This window comes from Nelumbo nucifera, chromosome 6 (assembly GCF_055504915.1).
Source record: "Nelumbo nucifera cultivar China Antique chromosome 6, China Antique-T2T, whole genome shotgun sequence".
Taxonomy (NCBI): domain Eukaryota; kingdom Viridiplantae; phylum Streptophyta; class Magnoliopsida; order Proteales; family Nelumbonaceae; genus Nelumbo; species Nelumbo nucifera.
The window spans coordinates 62600591-62620101 of record NC_142654.1 but is presented as its reverse complement, the minus strand read 5'-3'; the positions used below and the strand labels follow the sequence as shown (position 1 = coordinate 62620101).

The 19511-nt window shown below is 45.9% G+C and overlaps 1 protein-coding gene and 1 non-coding gene across 2 annotated transcripts; one reads left to right on the top strand and one right to left on the bottom strand.

Annotated features, from left to right (window-relative positions):
• Positions 1-859: 859 nt before the first annotated feature.
• On the bottom strand, positions 860-2953 carry LOC104604331 (Tetratricopeptide repeat (TPR)-like superfamily protein). Its single transcript, XM_010268631.3, has one exon. It carries the CDS (start codon positions 2941-2943, stop codon positions 1006-1008), a length of 1938 nt encoding a protein of 645 aa, XP_010266933.1. The 5' UTR covers positions 2944-2953; the 3' UTR covers positions 860-1005.
• A 220-nt stretch (positions 2954-3173) lies between these two features.
• LOC148791114 (U4 spliceosomal RNA) lies at positions 3174-3324 on the top strand. The gene has a single exon (XR_016078022.1). It is a non-coding gene; the product is annotated as a U4 spliceosomal RNA (small nuclear RNA).
• The last annotated feature ends 16187 nt before the right edge of the window (positions 3325-19511 follow it).

The following is a 19511-nucleotide window of genomic DNA, read 5'->3' as shown; positions in this document are numbered from 1 at the left end:
GCCTAATGGCACCTAGCTGTAAAATAGGTCCTCTTTGGTATGATCGATGGTAGGATGGAAAATTTCCCCGTAAGATCGGGCCCCGCCCTAAACGGGGTGGATTTTCCCCCAACCCTAAACAAGGACAAAGTGGAGATGGGGAAAATATTTTTTTCCTCGAACCACGGGTGGGTATTAAATATAATTCCCCAAACTCGCCCTAAACCCGAAGGTAAATTAGTAAATATCTCTAAGTTTAATATTGATATTTAAAATATCTCTAAGTTTTTCCCTAAATTCTTAAAACCCTAGGATCCTATAATTCCATTTTTGAAATACCCCTAAAGTATTATAATTCAATTCCTAAAATGCCCCCAAATTCCTACATCCTATGTGTAAATTGTCGCAAAATAGATATTTTTTAAGTAATTGCCTTGGAGTGGGAAAATTCGGGGATTCCCTGTCCCCAATGGGGAGTGGATGCCTCGCCTCAAACCTGCCCCACCACCGGGGACGAGAAAAAGTATCTTGACTACGAGGCAGGAACAAGGAGGGGGTGCCTCACCCCAAACCCGCCCTATTGCCATTCCTAATCGGTGGGTGGACATCACATGCACCCTACTCTGTCCCCACCCCATAAGTCCCCCTGAAATGTGTTATACAATATCCAAAGGTGGGTTGAAATGAAGCAATCGAGATCTACTACCCACAAGTTGTTCCCACATCCCTACCCACTAAGCACCACCACTGGGTGTTGTGAACATCTTCCCATGAATGACAAGGGAGTTGTTCACAATGTGTAGCTGTAATGCCTCGTGGGTAGAGATTTGGGAACAGCTCGTGGGTAGCAGATCCGAGTCCGAAATGAAGAGGATCCCCATAACCAAATCCATCAGAAATTGTGAAAGTTGGGTTATACATAACAAATCAGCTAAAAAAGCAAAAACTAACCAATTTTCACTTTTAACCATATTTGTGATTCAATTACTAATCCTTTGTGCATAATCAGTTTGATAACGTCAGGGATCACCAATAGTCACCACAAGAGCAGAAGCCATCAGCAAAATGGTGGAAACGCTTTGAATCTCGGATGATAATTGAATGTTTCTCCATGAATGAAATGAACTTTGCAGCACTATGGCAATCACCACATATACGAAGATTCTTGGTAATCATAATAGGCCTCCCAGTGCCCATCACCAGAAGCCCAAATGCAATCGCTAGCTTCTCACTATGTTGATTGATCATATCCTCCTTCACCTCCTCATCAACATCATGCAGAACAAATCCTGTTTGGGAAACAAACCCAGCTTCACGCATCCTCCCAACAAGTTCCTCTAGCTTCTTGTAAATCCTATCTGATTCTGGGTGTGACCAATCACCCGCTGCAAAACGATGGATCTTATTCCCATGTTCAATAAAGCTGCAACCTGAGTTTTTTCTGAGACCTCTTTGCTTCATCAAAATTCTAACCTTCGAGGCTTCTGTCCACAAACCGGATGCCGAATACATATTTGATAGGATAATATAATTCCTGGGGTCTAGTGGTTCAAGGGAAAACAACTTCTCAGCAACTTCCTTCCCAAGTTCAATCTTATGGTGAACCCTACAGGCTCCCAGCAAAGCCCCCCAGACAGCAGCATTCGGCTTGAATGGCATCCTCTCAATCAACTCATAGGCTTCCTCCAAATGCCCAGAGCGACCAAGGAGGTCAACCATGCATGAATAATGATCCATCCTTGGCTCGATTCCATAAACTTTAGACATAACTTCAAAGTATGTCTTACCCTCATTGACAAGTCCTGAATGACTACATGCATTCAACAAATGTGTAAAGGTGACATGATCAGGCTCTTCACCTTCTTTAATCATGAGATGAAAGAAGTCGACTGCATCTCTTCCATGACCATGCTTGGCATAGCCTGCAAGCATGGCAGTCCAAGCTATTCTGTCTGGGTTGTTCAGCTCACAGAATACTTCATGAGAGGAACCCAAGCTCCCCGACTTTGCATACACAGTTATGAGCGCGGTTGCAACAGTCACGTCCAAATTCAATCCACAGCTGACAATACAACCATGAATGGATTTTGCTTGCTTTCCTGTGACTGTGACTAAATCTGTAGAAACATGAAGCAAGGTCACCATGGTGGCTCGATCGGGCACGATACCCGCTCTTCTCATCAAATTAAAAATTTCAAGACCCTCATCAAACCCATATTGACTGCAAATTGCGACCATTGAATTCCACGAAACTAAATTCCTCGTTGGCATGGCATCGAACAATCGATAAGCTGCATCTACAGCCCCACACTTCCCGTACATGTTAATGAGAGAGTTAACAACTTTAACTTCAGATTCAAAACCCAATTTGACCGTGTAACCATGAATATACCTGCCTCCATCTAATGCTTGCATATCGGAACAAGCTGGGAGAACGGAGATAAGCGTCACCTCATTGGGTTTGATACCCATCTCCCATCTCATCCTACGGAATACATCCAAGCTCTCGCTCAGATCTCCTCTTCGGGAAAGCACCGAAATCATAGAATTCCAGGAGACCAAATCCTTGTTTGGCATTTCATCAAACAAATTCCGTGCATCAACCACACGATCAAACTTGGCATACGCCGCTACCAATTGATCACCGATAAACCCAAAATTGTATTTTCCAGACTGGATAAGTTGGGCATGGATTACCTGGCAATCGAAGACCGAAGAGGAAGATTTTAACGCAGAAAGGAGCTGTGGGACAACAGAATTTAGAGTGAACTCTGCAGAAATTCGGGGAGAATGTGGAGGGAGAATATCCGTGTATATGCTTCTCTCATTGGGTATTAAATTATACAGAAACGGAGATTTCCGGTGGGTGCATTTACAGATTTTGGGTTTCAAGCAGAAGTAAAGAAGAGAATCAAGAGATGAATACAAGTGCGAAGAAGATGAGGAAGCTATGGATTTCATCATCCATCGTTCATATTCAAACAATCAAATCAATGATCATGATTTTTTGGGCTGTTAATGTATATGGATTACGGATATACGACCGGTGTAGATAGTAGATTGGTTCGATCGGTATAAACATGAGCAAAGGGGAAGGAGAAAGGAAGAATATATGAGTCCCACATCGGAAATTTTGGAGGAGAGGATGAGGAGAGATGGGCTATAAAAGAGGAAGGTGAGGAGATGGAAAATTCATCTTTGCGCTTGGGGCAATGACGCAGCTAGTGAGGTATTAACCGAGGCGCGTCAATTGCTGGTTGAAAACTATTTCCAAACCCCCTCTTCGGCCTGGGTTCTGCCCTGGCCGTCGAGAATTTCTGGAAGGGCTCCCTCTCGGGTAAAGCCCTACAATCAATTCCAAATTTTTTGTTGGTGGTGCCAGTTTCTATGATTGGCATTAGAGTTCCTTGAACTCTACTAGTTTAATTTATTAATTATCTCCCTTAATACTTTTGAGAACTTCGACAGATGCCTTTTTTTCCTCCCTTACCTTTCGACAACCTACGGTGTCATATTATCTCTCAATACATATTATCATATGTTCCTGCCTCAATACATATTATCATATGTTCTTTCCCCCCCTTCCCTTTCCAAAGTAGCCTGTTGTAGCAATTCTAAGAAATGGGAGGCTGTTGCCGAGCCTTAATGATGCCAGAGGATGCTTCATCAGTCATTAATGAATGATTCTTCACCAATCCAAAGCGACGTCAGCAAGCTGGTTTTGTGTATCCAAATGGTGGTGACTAAGCCCAAAACCCCCTTTCAGTTTGAAAATGCTTATCTTCTCTCTCTCTCTCTCTCTCTCTCTCTCTCTGGTTGAATGAAGTTACAGACACCATTTGTCATGTGAGAACAAAACAAACAATTTCAGCCATTTCATCCTTTCCGTTTCTTTCTCACAATCCATCCCGACTAATGACATCGCTTTGCTTCTTTTGATCACTCGTTCAACCCTTCTCTCTCTACGGTGGCAGAGGCCCAATGTTGAGCAAATGCAGTAATATATATTTTGAGTTTCCTGTGATGTGTTTATTATAGCCATGGACCCCTTAACAGTGATTAGACTCTTCTTACGATTGACAACATACGTATGAGGCTGAGCAACCGGAAAACGAAAACAGAAAAGTTAAAAGCTAACTTGTTTGAGGGTCAAAGAGAAAATTATGAAACAACATTCAATTTTTATTTCATGGAGAAATTAGACTGCATTTGCGTGTACTCTTTGAAGACTGACATTGAAAACAACACCCAAGATAATATGTTTAGTTATAGCTGAGTTTTCCAACTCTTCTGGTTTTCAAGTAAAGCTCATGTCACAACAATCCAGAATTAATATTTTAATTATCAAAAATAAGAAACTGAGTTCAAATTCATCTTGATTATATACTTGTAGTTAGGTATTTAAGAAAAAGAGAGAAAAACAGCGGGAATGCCCATGGTGTTGTAGGAATGGATATACTGTGACTATGTAGTTTGTACTGAAGTGATTGTGGGGGTTTTCTGTTAAATATAAAACACGTAATACAACAATAGGATCTACGATTTTATAACCTGGGAGAACAGGGTCAGTTGCTGGTCATTTTCCCACTAGGCTAGCTGTTAGGGAATAGAGATATGGAAAAAAGACTAGAAAAACCAAGATTTTTTTCCTCTGCAGTTTTCCTTTTCATTTTTTATTTGGTTCTTTTTCATTCAATCACAGGGAAAAGATGTTTTTTTTTTCCTTCCCCACTATAGAAGATTGCAATGAGTGGAGACTCTGTTGTGTTAGAGAGAGAGACCCAAACCAATAGGTCTTCGTCGTGTGAATGGAGAGAACTAAAAGACTGAAAGTGCAAATGCATGGGGCACATGTATCGAAAGGGTGTTTGTTAGTTAAAATAGGGTTACTTTAGTAATTTTGTACGTAAAATCATTAATAAAAGGGTAGAATGGGTATTTAGAAAAACTAGTGTATTAATCTAACGTTTTCTGTCCGGAAAGGTGAGGAAAGGAAGGTATTTGTCAATTTTCTAAAAAATTCAGGGGAGGTGCTTGTTGAAATGAAACTATAGGGGAGGTTTTTATGATTGTCAGAAATTTTAAGGGAAGTTTTTATATTACCCTAAAAAATAAATAAATTTATAATATGTTTTTTACAATATTTTGCAACATTTATTTATTTCTAATTTCTAATATAAGTTAATATATTTTTTATTTATATTATTTAAATACTTTTATTTAAAATTTTTAATAACAATTTATTTATAATTGGCCCAAGATAGTCAAATTTGAGCTGAGTTTGGGTTGAGCTCAAGCTCGAATCACCTACACTTCTATCCATAATCGTAGATAGTTGTTGGACGGGTAGTAATCATTATGCTCCTAATGTGCTATTTCCCCATGAATGATAAGAGATGCTCTTAATGTGCTGGTTAGTTGTTGGACAAGTACATTATGCTCCTAATGTACTTGTGATCAATAGATACATGCGCAACTTCCATCTTAAAAAATTTTGCATCTTGTGCGATTCAAACCCAAGCCCATTCGCAACTTAAGATGCTTAGCAATTTAAGCCATTAAACGATCTTTTAATTTATGATAATAAATGAAATACAATTATTGTTATTATCTTTATTGTAAACATATAATCTGAATAAATGTCATATCTTTATATTAAACAATTCCAACATAAAATTAAATAGAATAATATTAAAATTTAATATTTATAAATATAAATAAAACAAATAATCTACCAATTTTATATTTATATCTGATGATGCACAATCTGGCCGGTCTTAGTTGTCAATGATCTTGCCTCTGAACTGAGTAACAGGGACCTGAAACGGAAGGAGAAGAGAAGCTCCGAGGAGAACCCGGCGTAAGGGCTCCGAAGCTCAAGTTAGAATCCTTCAAAGGCAAGATAAACCAGATAGCGCAAAGTTAGCATACCTCGTTCCCAGGGGGTAGGAGCCTTTTATAACCACCTCGCACACTCACTTCCAGGCTTCCGTCAGATCGGGCATGATTACTTCTGAACTCCTGCCAGTTCAGATGTCATTTCCTCTGGCCGGACAGAACCGCCACTGTTCCTTTTGTCGGAGCCGTCTCTGCGGCTAGTGACGACGGTTGCAGGTGGCGGTAGCAGGAAGCCGTTTGAAGTGCGGCTGTCAGGCGTCAGATCCCAAATCAGTCAGGTGCGTCGCCCTTGGATACGGACGTCCTTGGTGTCGGGTACGTTTGGTCAGCCTGGTGTTTCGGAAGCGAAGTGTTGGAGTGGCGAGCGAGGTGTCTTGAGTTCGGTCTGGAGTGTTCCGAGCTGCCATGGGCCAGCTCGGGTCAGCTTTGTGAGGCTTGGGGCCCAGTATAGTTCGTGCTCCTTGCAGGGAGCTCGCTCTTAACAGGGAGCTCGGGCTCCTAGTAGGGAGCTCAGACTCTTGGTAGGGAGCTCGGACTCAATAGAGCGGTCTGGAGTGAGCTTGGACTTGCTTCCGATGTTCGCTTCGGGCACTCTACTGTCCCGAGTTGCTTGCCTTTGCCACGTGTCGGGCGATTGCGAGGTCGGGCCAAATTTCCCTTCATCAATTGCCCCCCACTCCTTGCGACAACGGTCGTCTTGGCGCGGGGAGTTCGTAAGGTAGCAGGAGGGTTTTGGTCCGTGCTGAGGGCACTCGATTTAATTTGACTTTCAAAAAAGGGCACGCGTTTGGGAAACGTGACGGCAGTCGTTCGAGAGTTGGGTTGCAGACGCTTTTATTGCGAGGAGACGTGCGCTGACACCCCGTCAGTTTCGAGAAGGTGCGTGCTGACACCCGTCCTCTGACAGGACGTGCGCGATGTTCCGTCAGTTTCGGAAATACGTGCGGTTTAGCGCGGCTGTGGGCCGTTGGATTGGCTTCGATCTGGGCCGTCGCTTTCCGGCCGCTGTGGATATAAATAGCGCGCGAGGGGGGGGCGTCCTTGCTACTGTTGTACATCTTGAGCTCGCGCCTAAGTTTCAGCTCGCGTCCCAGGTTCCTTGCTTGTTCGAGCTTTCGTGGTCTGCTTCAGTCTTCTTCCCGGGTGAGTGCTTTTGGAATCCCGTTCCGTTTCCCGATGTCTAGTTTGGAGGGTTCAGACTGTTCAACCGGGTCTGATGTAGGTTCTACGAACCAGTTTGCGTCCCCCGGTAGTTCAAGTGAGCCCGATGTATGTCCTGAGGAAGGGGTCGGGCCTACAGCCCAAGGCGCTTCGGGTAGGTCGGCGTCCACCTCCTGTCGTGGCCGGGTTGTAGATCAGTTCGGCCCTTCGACTATGATGCCTGAGGAGCTTCAATCCCTCGTAGACTACTACGACTTGCCCGGGGAGCACGGTTACTTCATCCCTACGGGCAGCTTCCCTTGGGAACATGGTCCTAATGAGATCGTGATTTTCCGGGAACAGCTTGCTGCGGGGCTGCGACTGCCCTTTCATCCTCTTCTCGTCGAGGTTCTAAACCACTTCGATGTGACGGTCGGCTAGCTTCACCCGAACTCAATTAGAAATTTAGTGGGGACGATCTCCTTATTTTGTGACGAGAACTTTCCTTTGGATCTGGAGATTTTCTCCTCTATTTTAATGCTGAAAAAACAAGCGGGTCCCCTTCCTGGGCGTAGGCGGGCATACTACCTGTCTCCTCGCCCGGGCTTCAAGCTCTTACACGGACTCCCCAATAAGGTCCCGGCGTGGAAGCGGGACTATTTCGGGGTGCGAAGTGCGCTGGGGTGGCCGTTTCAGACCGGCTGGGGGATGGCCGCTCCCGATTCCGGCGTCACACTTGATAAGGAGACGGCGAAGGGCCTCTGGCAATGGGCGCGGCTTGAGCTGGATTGTCAATGGTATCTGACGGAGCCCAAGCTTATTCCTGCGGGCCTGAGTTCGGGTAGGTTCTTTCCCTAGTGATCCTGTCTTGCTCTTCTTTTACGTCTTACTGATGCCGAACTCCTTTTCGCAGGTACGATGGACTCTCGAGGGACCCGAGGTGGGCACTTGTTCCAGGGCATGAAGAGGAGAAAATGGGTGGCTAAACGAGCTCGCACCGAGCCATCCCAGGGTGCGGAGCCCGAGGTGCCGGACTATCCGGTAGAGGATCCCGAGATGGTTCCTCCTATGCAGGAGCCGGCGGGGGCTCCTTATGCCGAAACCACACACACGGGGGCTCCCGCCTACTCCGAGTCTGCCCATACGCGAGCTGGGCCGTCGGGCTCGAAGGCCCTGGGGGACTTTAGGAGCGTGCTGTCGCCTGTTCATGCTCTTCAACGGAGTAAGGAGGCGATGTTTCCCGAGGAAGTTGCGGCGTGGACCGAGCTCCCTCTGCACCAAGTGGCCTGTCGTGCTGTTACTCATGCCATGGTGGTAAGTGCTCCCTTCTTTAGAGTTCGGCTTTTATTCCTCTATTCGTTCCTTTGATCCCGTTTCCCTTTGATAGGTGAACTCTTCCATTCACGCCTTGGCAAACCAGGTGGAGAGATGCTCGAGGCAGCGCGAGCTGCCGAGGAGGCTGCTCGTACTGCCGAGGAGAATGCTCGCGCTGCTGAGGCTGCTGTTTGCCGCGCGCGGTCTAGGCAGGTGAGGTCTCAGAGAGATGCCGAGGCCATGGGAGTGGTGGTGAAGTATATGGCGGAATTAAAGCTGGACCTGGAGCACCAGGTCGAGTATCTTCAGGAGGATATCAGGGAGAGGACTCAGATCTTCTCTCAAGGCATCGAGGACGCGAAGAAGAAAGCTGTCAGTGATTACATTGCTTCGCCGGATTTCGATGATCTGATGGTGGACTCCTGCAGGAGGGGTTTCAAGCTAAGCCGGTGGATGATCCGGAATACGTACCCCGACCTCGATACCAGCGCCATATCCACTTCGCACATTACTCAAGAGATGGCTAATGCTACAGATGCCGAACCGGACTCTGAGGGGGAGGCAGGTCCTTCGGGCATTGTTGAAGTGGCTTCTGATAATGATGAAGTGGCCCCTGGCTTGTAATGGCTTCTTTTTTTTTTTTGAATGTACACATCTATCTGAAATGAAATGGCTTTTGTTCAAGTCTGGTTGTCTTCGAGCTGCATTTTTTGCCGAACTGACCATTTCGGTCCTTCAGTTCGTTTTTTGACATGGCTGTTTTTCTGGTCGTCGTCGAGCTGCGTTTTTTGCTGAACTGACCATTTCGGTCCTTCAGTTCGTTTTCTGACATGGTTTTTTTTCTGGTCGTCGTTGAGCTGCGTTTATTGCCGAACTGACCATTTCGGTCCTTCAGTCCGTTTTCTACCTAGGCTTCGGGGTGCTTGCCTTGGTGGTTTATAGGTAGTACCTTCTTAAGTTGACGACGTTCCATGCTCAGGGTACTTGTTTTCCTTCTAGGGTTCTGAGCTCGTATGCTCCCCCATCGAGTGCTTTCATTACTCTGTAGGGTCCTTCCCAGTTTGGTCCAAGTTTCCCTACGTCGGGTTCGGGCACCATGACCTTACGGAGAACAAGGTCGCCGACGCGGAAGTTCCTCTTCTTTACTCGCGCGTTGTAGTACCGAGCTACCTTTTGTTGGTAGGCCGCAGTTCGGATGGGCGCGAGGTCTCTCACTTCGTCCAGTAGGTCGAGGTTGGTGCGTAACTCGCCCTCGTTTGTCTGTTTGTCGTACGCTTCTAGTCGCAACGTAGGCACTTCGATTTCTACCGGGATCACCGCCTCGGTGCCGTAGGTGAGGTTAAAGGGGGTCTCTCCTGTGGCGGTTTTTTCCGTGGTTCGGTGAGCCCATAGAACACTTGGTAGTTCGTCTGCCCACAAACCTTTGGCTCGGTCTAATCGTGTTTTCAGTCCGCGGAGGATGGCTCTGTTCATTACTTCTGTTTGGCCATTTGCCTGCGGGTGTGCGACCGACGTGAAGTTCTGACTAATTCCCATACTTTGGCACCATTCTTGGAACTTGATATCTTCGAACTGTTTGCCATTGTCAGAGATCAGTACCCGAGGTAGCCCGAAGTGACATACAATGTTCTTCCAAAAGAAGTTCTGTATGTTTCGGGCTGTAACTATTGCCAGGGGTTCAGCTTCTATCCACTTTGTGAAGTAATCTACTGCCACCACTAAGAATTTTCTCTCGCCTGTCGCTGGTGGGAATGGTCCCAGGAGGTCGATGCCCCATTGGGCGAAGGGCCATGGGCTGGTGAGGTATTTGAGGTCGGTAGCGGGCTGATGGTGGATGCTGGCATGCTTCTGACACTTGTCGCATTTTCTGACGAGCTCAATTGCCTCTGTCTTCATTGTCGGCCAATAGTATCCTTGTCAAAGTGCCTTTTGGGCGAGGGCTCTGCCCCCCAGGTGTCCACCGCACAAGCCTTCAAGGATGTCGCGGAATACCAGCTCGGCTTCGGCTGGGCGCAAGCATCGCAGGTAGGGGAGCGTGTAGGATCGTCGGTACAACCGTTCGTTTATCATGACGTATTTGGCTACATGGCGCTGCACCCTCTTGGCTGCGTTGCGGTCCGCAGGGAGGGTTCCGTCTAACAGGAAGCTCGCGAGTGGGTCGATCCAGCTCGGCTCTGCTTCGGTGACGGGAGCGACCTCTTCTGCCCCACCGAGAATGCTGGGCCGAGGTAAGTCCTCTACGTACACGGTTCTCCTGGCGTTGTGGCTCGTGCTAGCCAGTCGGGACAGGGCGTCGGCCTCAGCGTTCTCTGACCTCGGGATTTGCTTGATGAAGTGTGACTGGAAGTTGAGCAGAGCCTCCTTTACCTTTGCCAAATATGCAATCATTGTGAGCTCGCGCGATTCGTATTCGCCTGTAACTTGGTTGACCACGAGCTGGGAATCACTGCAGATAACCATGTGCTTTGCTCCGACCTTGTGCGCTAGGTTTAGCCCGGCTATCAGTGCCTCGTATTCCGCCTCGTTGTTGGACGCCGCGAACTCAAAGCGTAGTGCGTATTCCAGTTTTGTTCCGCTCGGGCCGTGTAGCACTATTCCAGCCTCGCTGCCTTGTTGATTCGAGGAGCCATCTACGTGAAGGATCCAGGGCTCCTCATCCCAGTTCGCGCTTGGTCTAACCAGGAGGGGTGCCACATTGGCTGCTACTTCACGGGGTTCGGACTCGTTTAGCTTGGGAGCTCCGAGTTCGCCCGAACTGGGGATCTCGGGCTCGACCGGTTCGGGGGCTTCGAGGCTAAACGTGCATTCTGCGATAAAATCTGCCAAGGCTTGGGCCTTAATGGCAGTTCTTGGCTTGTACTGGAGATCGTACTCGCTGAGTTCGATGGCCCACTTCGTCAGCTGGCCAGAAACCTTGGGTTTGAGTAAAACTTGTCTCAGAGGTTTGTCGGTCAGGACGATGACGGTGTGAGCCTGGAAGTATGGGCGGAGTTTCCGTGCTGCTACCACCAGTGCATACGCTAGCTTTTCTATCTGTGGGTACCTTGTCTCTGCTCCCTACAAGATTTTACTAACATAATATATGGGTCGTTGGACCCGGTCTGCTTCCTTTACTAGTACCGAACTGACCACCTCGTTGCTAGCCGAGAGGTACAATTCTAAGACTTCGCCTTCCTCGGGCCAAGCTAAGGTTGGCACACTGGCGAGGTAGCCTTTTAGCTCGTCAAACGCGAGCTAACAGTCTTCGGTCCATTCGAACCCTTTGCCTTTGATTGCTTTAAGGGTAGGCAGCGATCTGCCGACTTGGACATGAAGCGGCTTAGAGCGGCTATGCGGCCGTTTAGCCTCTGAACTTCCTTTATTTTCCGAGGTGGTCTCATATCTAGGATGGCTTTTATTTTGTCCGGGTTGGCCTCGATACCGCGTCGATTGACAACGTAGCCCAGGAATTTGCCCGAGGTGACGCCAAAGACACATTTGTTGGGGTTCAACTTCATGTTATACTGACACAGGATTTGGAAGACAGAATCTAAGTCTTGTATTAATTCTTGTGAAAACTGTGTTTTGACGACCATGTCGTCTACATAGCACTCTACCTTTTTGCCGATTAGGGGCCGAAACAGCCTATTACAAGTCTTTGAAAGGTCGCCCCGGCGTTTTTTAACCCGAAGGGCATGACCTTGTAACAGTATAGACCGAACTCGGTTATGAAGCTGGTTTTTTCCTCGTCGGATTGGTCCATCCGGATTTGGTTGTAGCCTGAGTAGGCATCCAGGAAGCTTAGCAATTAATGTCCCGAGGTCGCGTCCACTAGGCGGTCGATCCTAGGAAGGGGGGAAATAGTCTTTCGGGCAAGCTCGGTTCAGGTCGGTGTAGTCGACGCACATGCGCCACTTGCCGTTCGCCTTTTTCACCAGCACAGGGTTGGCCACCTAGCTCGGGTAATGGACTTCCCTTATGAAGTCTGCCGCGAGGAGCTTCTCAACTTCCTCGTCGACCGCTTTCCAGCGCTCTGGGGCTAAGTTCCGTTTCTTCTGTCTAACGGGTCTGACTAAAGGGTCAGTGTTAAGTTTGTGAGTTATAAGACCAGGGTCAATACCGGGCATATTGGCAGCGGACCATGCAAAAATATCTAAATTTTGAAGTAAAAAACTTACCAGTTCGGTCCGTAGGGGTTCTTTGACAGAAGCACCAATCTGGACTGCGCGAGCTGGGTCCGTAGGCGAGGTCGGGATCACGACTGTTTCTTCTGTGGGCGAGGCTCGTTCTTCACCTTGCTCCGTGGGCCGCTCCAGATCGAGGTCGCCAGCCGGCTTGGACTTACCCTTTAGGGCGGCAACGTAGCACTTGCGGGACTCGAGCTGGTCGCCCCGCACTACCCCCACACCGAAGTCCGTAGGGAACTTCATGGCCAAATAGTAGGTAGAGACCACCGCCCGCAGGATATGCGTGATTGGCCGCCCTATTATGGCATTGTATGGGGAGGGGGTCGCGACCACCAGGAAGTCGTGGTTGAGTCTGACCGCACAAGGCCACGTGCCGACTTCCACGGGCACTGTTATTTTTCCAAGGGGCCTGACTTCCTCCCCGCTGAAGCCCACCAGGGGAGTGCTTGCAGGTTTTAGTTCGCTCCTTGGCAGCTGTAGCCGATCAAACGCCGATTTGAAGAGGATGTCTGCCGAGCTGCCTGAATGTACGAGCACGCGCCTAACCTCGAAGTCGTTGATCCTTAGTTTAATGACAAGCGCGTCATCGTGAGGGTAGCGAACTCCTCGCGTGTCGTCTTCTGTGAAGAGAATTGGCTCTTCGGTCTTTGGTCTTTTCGGCAGGTTCCGCTCCTCGAGGACTGCTTCGCGAACTGAAGTCCGGGCCACCGCCGATGTGCACCCCGCTACTACCGAACCTCCCACAATTACATGGATGGTTCCCCGAATTGGCCTCTCTGCTGGAGGTTGTCGCTGCACCGGTTCGGCAGGCCTGCTGCTAGTCTCGGGGGCGTCTTTTTCGTGCTCGCCTAACCGATCCGCCTTATTGCTATTATTGTTGTGCTGTACAAAGTTCCTTAAGTATCCGTGACGGATGAGCCCCTCTATTTCATCGCGGAGGTTATTGCACTGCTCGGTACTGTGACCATGGTCCCTATGGAAACTACAATACAAATTCTTGTTTCTTTCATTCGGATTTCCCTTTAGGCGAGGTGGCCATTTCACGTACAGGGCGTCCTTAATCGTCATTAAGATCTCGGTCCGCCTCGTGTTCAGTGGCATGTAATCCGTCCGAACTGGCAGGGGAGCTTGGAATGACTGGTTCAGTTTCGGGTCCCGGGCCGGGTTTTTTCGGTCGGTTGAGTTAGAGGGCTCGCCATCCCTCTTTCTTTTCTCGTTCCCGCCCTCGGTTCGCTGGTTGATTTCCTCCTCCGTTCTCATGAACTTGTCTGCGAGCTTGAGGAACTCGGCCACGGTCGCGGGCTGGTTGGCTACCATGTGCCATTTGAACTCCTTGTGTGTCACCCCTCTTTTTGCTGCGGCGAGCTGCACCGCGGGGTCTAACCGCGGTATCTGTAAGCATGCTTCATTGAATCATTTGATGTAGCCCCGTATGGGTTCTCCTTCCCTTTGGACTACCCCGAAGATGCTTTCCTCTGCTCTGGGGCACCGTTTGCTGGTGACAAAGTGTGCAGTGAAGACCTACACGAACTAAGCCCAACACTTTATCGATCCGGGGGCCAGGTTCCTGTACCAAGTGCGGGCTACCCCCTTGAGAGTGGTGGTGAAAGCCACGCACATGCATGATTCACTAGCTCTGGCGAGGTGCATTTGGGACTGGAAAGCGTCAACGTGGTCGTTGGGGTCGAAGGACCCGTCATACTTGTCTAGAGGCGGGAGCTTGAAATCTCTGGGCAGGGGGACTGCTAGGAGTTCTGACGCGAGGGGGGAAGGAACTGAGAGAATCGGGGCAACTCCTACCTCATCCGAGCTCGTCTCGCCTTTGCCTCTGAGATCTGACAGGACGCGGGTGTTGGTTCGTCGACCTCGACGACGCCTTCGCTGCTGAGTGGGCCGTGTACTGGCGCTGCTGGCCTCTGTGTTGCCGAGCTCAATGGGCCCGGAGTGCTGGTAGTCCGCTGCTGCCAGCGCGCCGAATCGGTTTTCCGCGAGTGGGAACTCCGGTTTGGAGCCCCGAGGTGCTGATCTCGCGGGCGAGGTTCCTGACTCGCCTGCGAGCTGCGAGGTGGGGATGACTTTTCTCTCTCTCCGGCCTGGGGACGAGGCCTGGCTGTTTGGGGGGATCTGGGGCCTGGAGGCCTTTCCTTGGTGGAAGCGTCCATCCTGCGAAGAGGCCTTGATCGGCTTCGGAGCAGGGTGGCGAGGTGGAAGTAATGGTTGGTTCGGTGGCAGTTGGGGGAACTGTTGTTGATAGTGATATTGGGAGAGGTTGTGCAACACTTGGTGCTGGTGAAGCTGGTGTTGCTGGAATTGTTGCATCTGGGCTTGCATTGCCCGCATGCACTGCATTAGGTCGTCCAACCGATTTTGGCTAGCTGCCAGGGGGATGGCGGTTGGTTCAGTGGGGGTAGTTTCGATGGGGAGAGGGAAGGGGATGTTTGTGGCAGGTAGGTTTGTAGGTGCCACTGCTTGTGGCGTATTCAAATTGGGAATTCCGTCCACCGAGAGGGGGATGGTGAACTATCCAACACACACCACGGGAACTTGAGGTTGTTCCCCGGTGGTGTTTGTCTCTGTGCCGCGTCCGGTGTTGCTGGAGGAGGCCATGAGTATTGAGCTTTTCAAAGGAGAAGAAAGGGGTATGAAAGTTTTGGAGGGAGGCCTTTTGAAGCATTCCCATAGACGGCGCCAATTGATGATGCACAATCTGGCCGGTCTTAACTGTCAATGATCTTGCCTCTGAACTGAGTAACAGGGACCTGAAACGGAAGGAGAAGAGAAGCTCCAGGGAGAACCCGACGTAAGGGCTCCGAAGCTCAAGTTAGAATCCTTCAAAGGCAAGATAAACCAAATAGCGCAAAGTTAGCATACCTCGTTCCTTAGGGGTAGGAGCCTTTTATAACCACCTCGCGCACTCACTTCCAGGCTTCCGTCAGATCGGGCATGATTACTTCTGAACTCCTGCTAGTTCGGATGTCATTTCCTCTGGCCGGACAGAACCGCCACTGTTCCTTTTGTCGGAGCCGTCTCTGCGACTAGTGACGACGGTTCCAGGTGGCGGTAGTAGGAAGCCGTTTGAAGTGCGGCTGTCAGGCGTCAGATCCCAAATCAGTCAGGTGCGTCGCCCTTGGATACGGACGTCCTTGGTGTCGGGTACGTTTGGTCAGCCTAGTGTTTCGGAAGCGAAGTGTTGGAGTGGCGAGCGAGGTGTCTTGAGTTCGGTCTGGAGTGTTCCGAGCTGCCATGGGCCAGCTCGGGTCAGCTTTGTGAGGCTTGGGGCCCAGTATAGTTCGTGCTCCTTGCAGGGAGCTCGGGTTCTCAGTAGGGAGCTCGCTCTTAACAGGGAGCTCGGGTTCTCAGTAGGGAGCTCGCTCTTAACAGGGAGCTCGGGTTCTCAGTAGGGAGCTCGCTCTTAACAGGGAGATCGGGCTCCTAGTAGGGAGCTCGGACTCTTGGTAGGGAGCTCAGACTCAGTAGAGCGGTCTGGAGTGAGCTTGGACTTGCTTCCGATGTTCGCTTCAGGCACTCTACTGTCCCGAGTTGCTTGCCTTTGCCACGTGTCGGGCGATTGCGAGGTCAGGCCAAATTTCCCTTCATCAATATCAAAAATTGATTTTTACTCAATAAATTTATACAAATAAAAAGATCAATGATAGAATAATTATTTTAGTACTTAAAATTCATATATTATACAATTTTAATATATTTTTATAAATTATTAATTGATATTTTAATTTACACTAAATAATAGCATATTTACTATTTATAAAAATAAAAAATTTTGTTTAAAAAATATTCAAGCATATAATATTTTATTGAGTCTATTAAATACACTAATTTAAATTTATATAAAAATTATTTATTATTTTAGAAAAATTATTGAAATAAAAGTGTTAAAAATGGAATAATCATTTTAGTAATTAAAAATTATGAATCTGCAATATTATATGCTTTTAAAAATTTTAATATATACATATGAAATATTTTGAGTTAACATTATATATTTTATAAATTATCAATTGATATTTTGATTTACATTTTATAATAGCACATTTATTATTTACAAAAATAAATATATTTTTTATCAAACATTTGAAAATTTAATATTTGGTTGACTTTTTTCTATTACTTGAAAAGTAAAAATATTAAAATGGAAAATAATTAATATAGTAATTAAAATATAATAGCATTTGTTTGTATCTTGGAATTAAATAGAATATAATATAATAATGGTTTTATGCATAGGGTTAATTTATAAAGATCTATATAATATAAGTCTTAGACTCTTGATTGATGGATTATTAACAAAGTTGTATGATATCTATGCATCCTATAATATTAATTGTAATATATTCTTGTATATATACATTTCTTATTTTTTATATCTTATTTGTAGCTATTTTGACCTTAAAGTTAGTGTAGTTGATGTATTTACGAAATTTGTATCTATTTTCTTAGTGTATCCTTGTATTTTCATATCTTTTCCAAAGCGTATCTGTATTTGTATCCGTATCCAAGTTGTCCGATACGATATCCGATACCAATACTTTGATTCTTGTGAATAAGGGCCACATCACTCTCCCACGGTTACCGGGAATCTACACTCCAAAAAAATTAAAAAGGGTAAAATACAAAAACCTCCCCTAAAATTTCTGACAATCATAAAAACCTCCACTATTGTTTCACTTTAGCAAAAACCTCCCCTGAATTTTTAAAGAATTTGACAAAAACCTCCCTTCCATCAATGATCTAGACAAAAAACGTCAACATTTACAAAATTATCCTTAAAGTGTCATTCAATGAATTTGTAAAGTACCATATCTACCCTCAATCGAGCATCTTATTCACATTTACTATTTTTTTATGAGAACAAAAAGAAAGAGAAATCATTAGAAAGAACAATCAACCCTCGTACAGGTTAAAATGGGTGAAGGAACAAGAGAAACGCCTCCCTTCCCCCCAACCCCCCTTCCCAAAAAGAAAAACAAATCAACAAATCAATAGAAATAACAACCTTAAAATAAAGATTTTAGCCTTTTAGAATGACTGAAACTGATGGCGATGGGAATGATGACCAATACGATGAGAACCAAGAGTATAATCAACCCCACACACATCCACTTCCTGCTGCTCTTCTGATAGTTCTTGGCAGTCCTGAGATTACGCATTTCGTCCTTCACACACTCAACAACATTCATGACATCGTGTTGGATGTCGTCCAACTGCTCCCCCTGAGCTTCCACCATCATCGCCATGTTCAAGAACACCTGGTGCAGCTCAAGCCGGCTCTTCTCAATATCACGATATTGGCGTTGATCCGACTACATAGGTATTTTGGGGCCTTCGGCTTGTGGAGGCACTTGCTCTCTTCGTTGGTTTGCTGCAGCCGGCCTAGGATGTCTCTCATGAAACCGGTCTCGTTCAGAACCATCTCGGCCTCCTCCAAGAACTGGGCGAGGTTATGGTCAATTTGATTTTGCGTTGCCGTCGCTGCCATCTCCAAGTTGACATTGCCAGCTTATAGATCTTTCGTGGCTTCTTTCTTCAGATCCACATAGCTGATAAAGGATTTGGTCATCAAACCGTTCATCTTGCTTTATTTTCTCTATCTCAGTTGAAACTTGGAATCAACAGAACTTTGCAAGAAAGACATAACTGAACAAACAAGAGAAACATAACTAAACAAAAAATTATAGATTCATGGGAGATTGAAAGAGGAGGAAGAGATAGACGAGGAAAGAACAGGGAGAAAAGGAAAGAGTTGTGTTCCGTTTGGGGTTGGATAGCTGCCGCCTTCCTCATCTTCAAACGGTGGAGTTCAGGGATAGGAAAGAGGATAAAAGCGGCTGACAAGAGAGGTAAAGATTAAAGAGGATAACAGGTCGATAGGGGTATTTCTGTAAAAATGTATGCAAACTAATTTGCAAAAAGGTAAAATGGGTATTTGAACAAAATTAATGCATGGGCCTAACGTTTTCCGTCTGAGTCATTGACGGTATGGAGGTTTTTGTCAAATTCTTTAAAAATCTAGGGAGGTTTTTGCTAAAGTGAAATTATAGGGGAGGTTTTATGATTGTCAAAAACTTAGGGGAGAATTTTATATTTTACCCAAATTAAAAATTCTTTTAATCCTGCCTTGCCTCCCCGCTTTTATGTCTCTCCCACTTCGTTCTTCTTCAACCCAATATCTCTGTCTATCTCACGTTACCAATGGGCTCAACCCCTTCCTAAAATTTCTCTTAAACAATCTCTCACGTCTAAAATTCCTCCTAAAAAACCTCTTAATCTATATTATAAACCATCTAGAAACCAAAAAAGTGGGTAAGTTAATTAATTTGTGAAATATTTTTTATATTTTCAATAATTACTGATATTATTGAATATAATTTAGTACACATCAACACCTAAACTATAATTTTTTGTAATTTTGGTAAATTGAAAATTTTAACTAATAAGAATTACTTGCTAAAAATTACTGATTTTGGTAATTTCATTTCATATTTAAAAATAATAATTATTGAAATCACTAATTACTAAAAAATTAATAATTATTTAAAATATTAATAAATACAAATTTAATAACTAAAAATTATCAGTGATTTTTATCAATAAGTAGTTGTTGATATTTTCAGTAATTTTTTAGTGGAAAATTAATTTCAATAAATAAATTTATCATTTATATTTTCAGTAATTTTGATATTTACTATAAGTTTGAGCAATAATTAGTGATTTTGTTAATTTAGTAAAACTTAAATTATAAAACTTCCATTTTTTCAAAAAAAATAATTGGAAAATTTTAATAATTTTCATAAGTATTGGACACTACATTTATAATTACCATAAATAATAGAACTATATTTATGGGTTTGCAGGGTGTTATAGGTTTAGGGGATGACCTCCATGGTAGGAATGGCAATGGGCGAGTTTAGGGCGGGGATCATACTTAGAGGTGTAAAACAGGTCGTGTTGTGCAGGCCCGTGGGCCTTCCTAGGCCATGTTGCCCTCCCCAGGAA

Excerpts from the sequence above, each read along its gene's own strand:
- LOC104604331 (XM_010268631.3), bottom strand. The coding sequence starts at position 2,943 with ATGATGAAATCCATAGCTTCCTCATCTTCTTCGCACTTGTATTCATCT.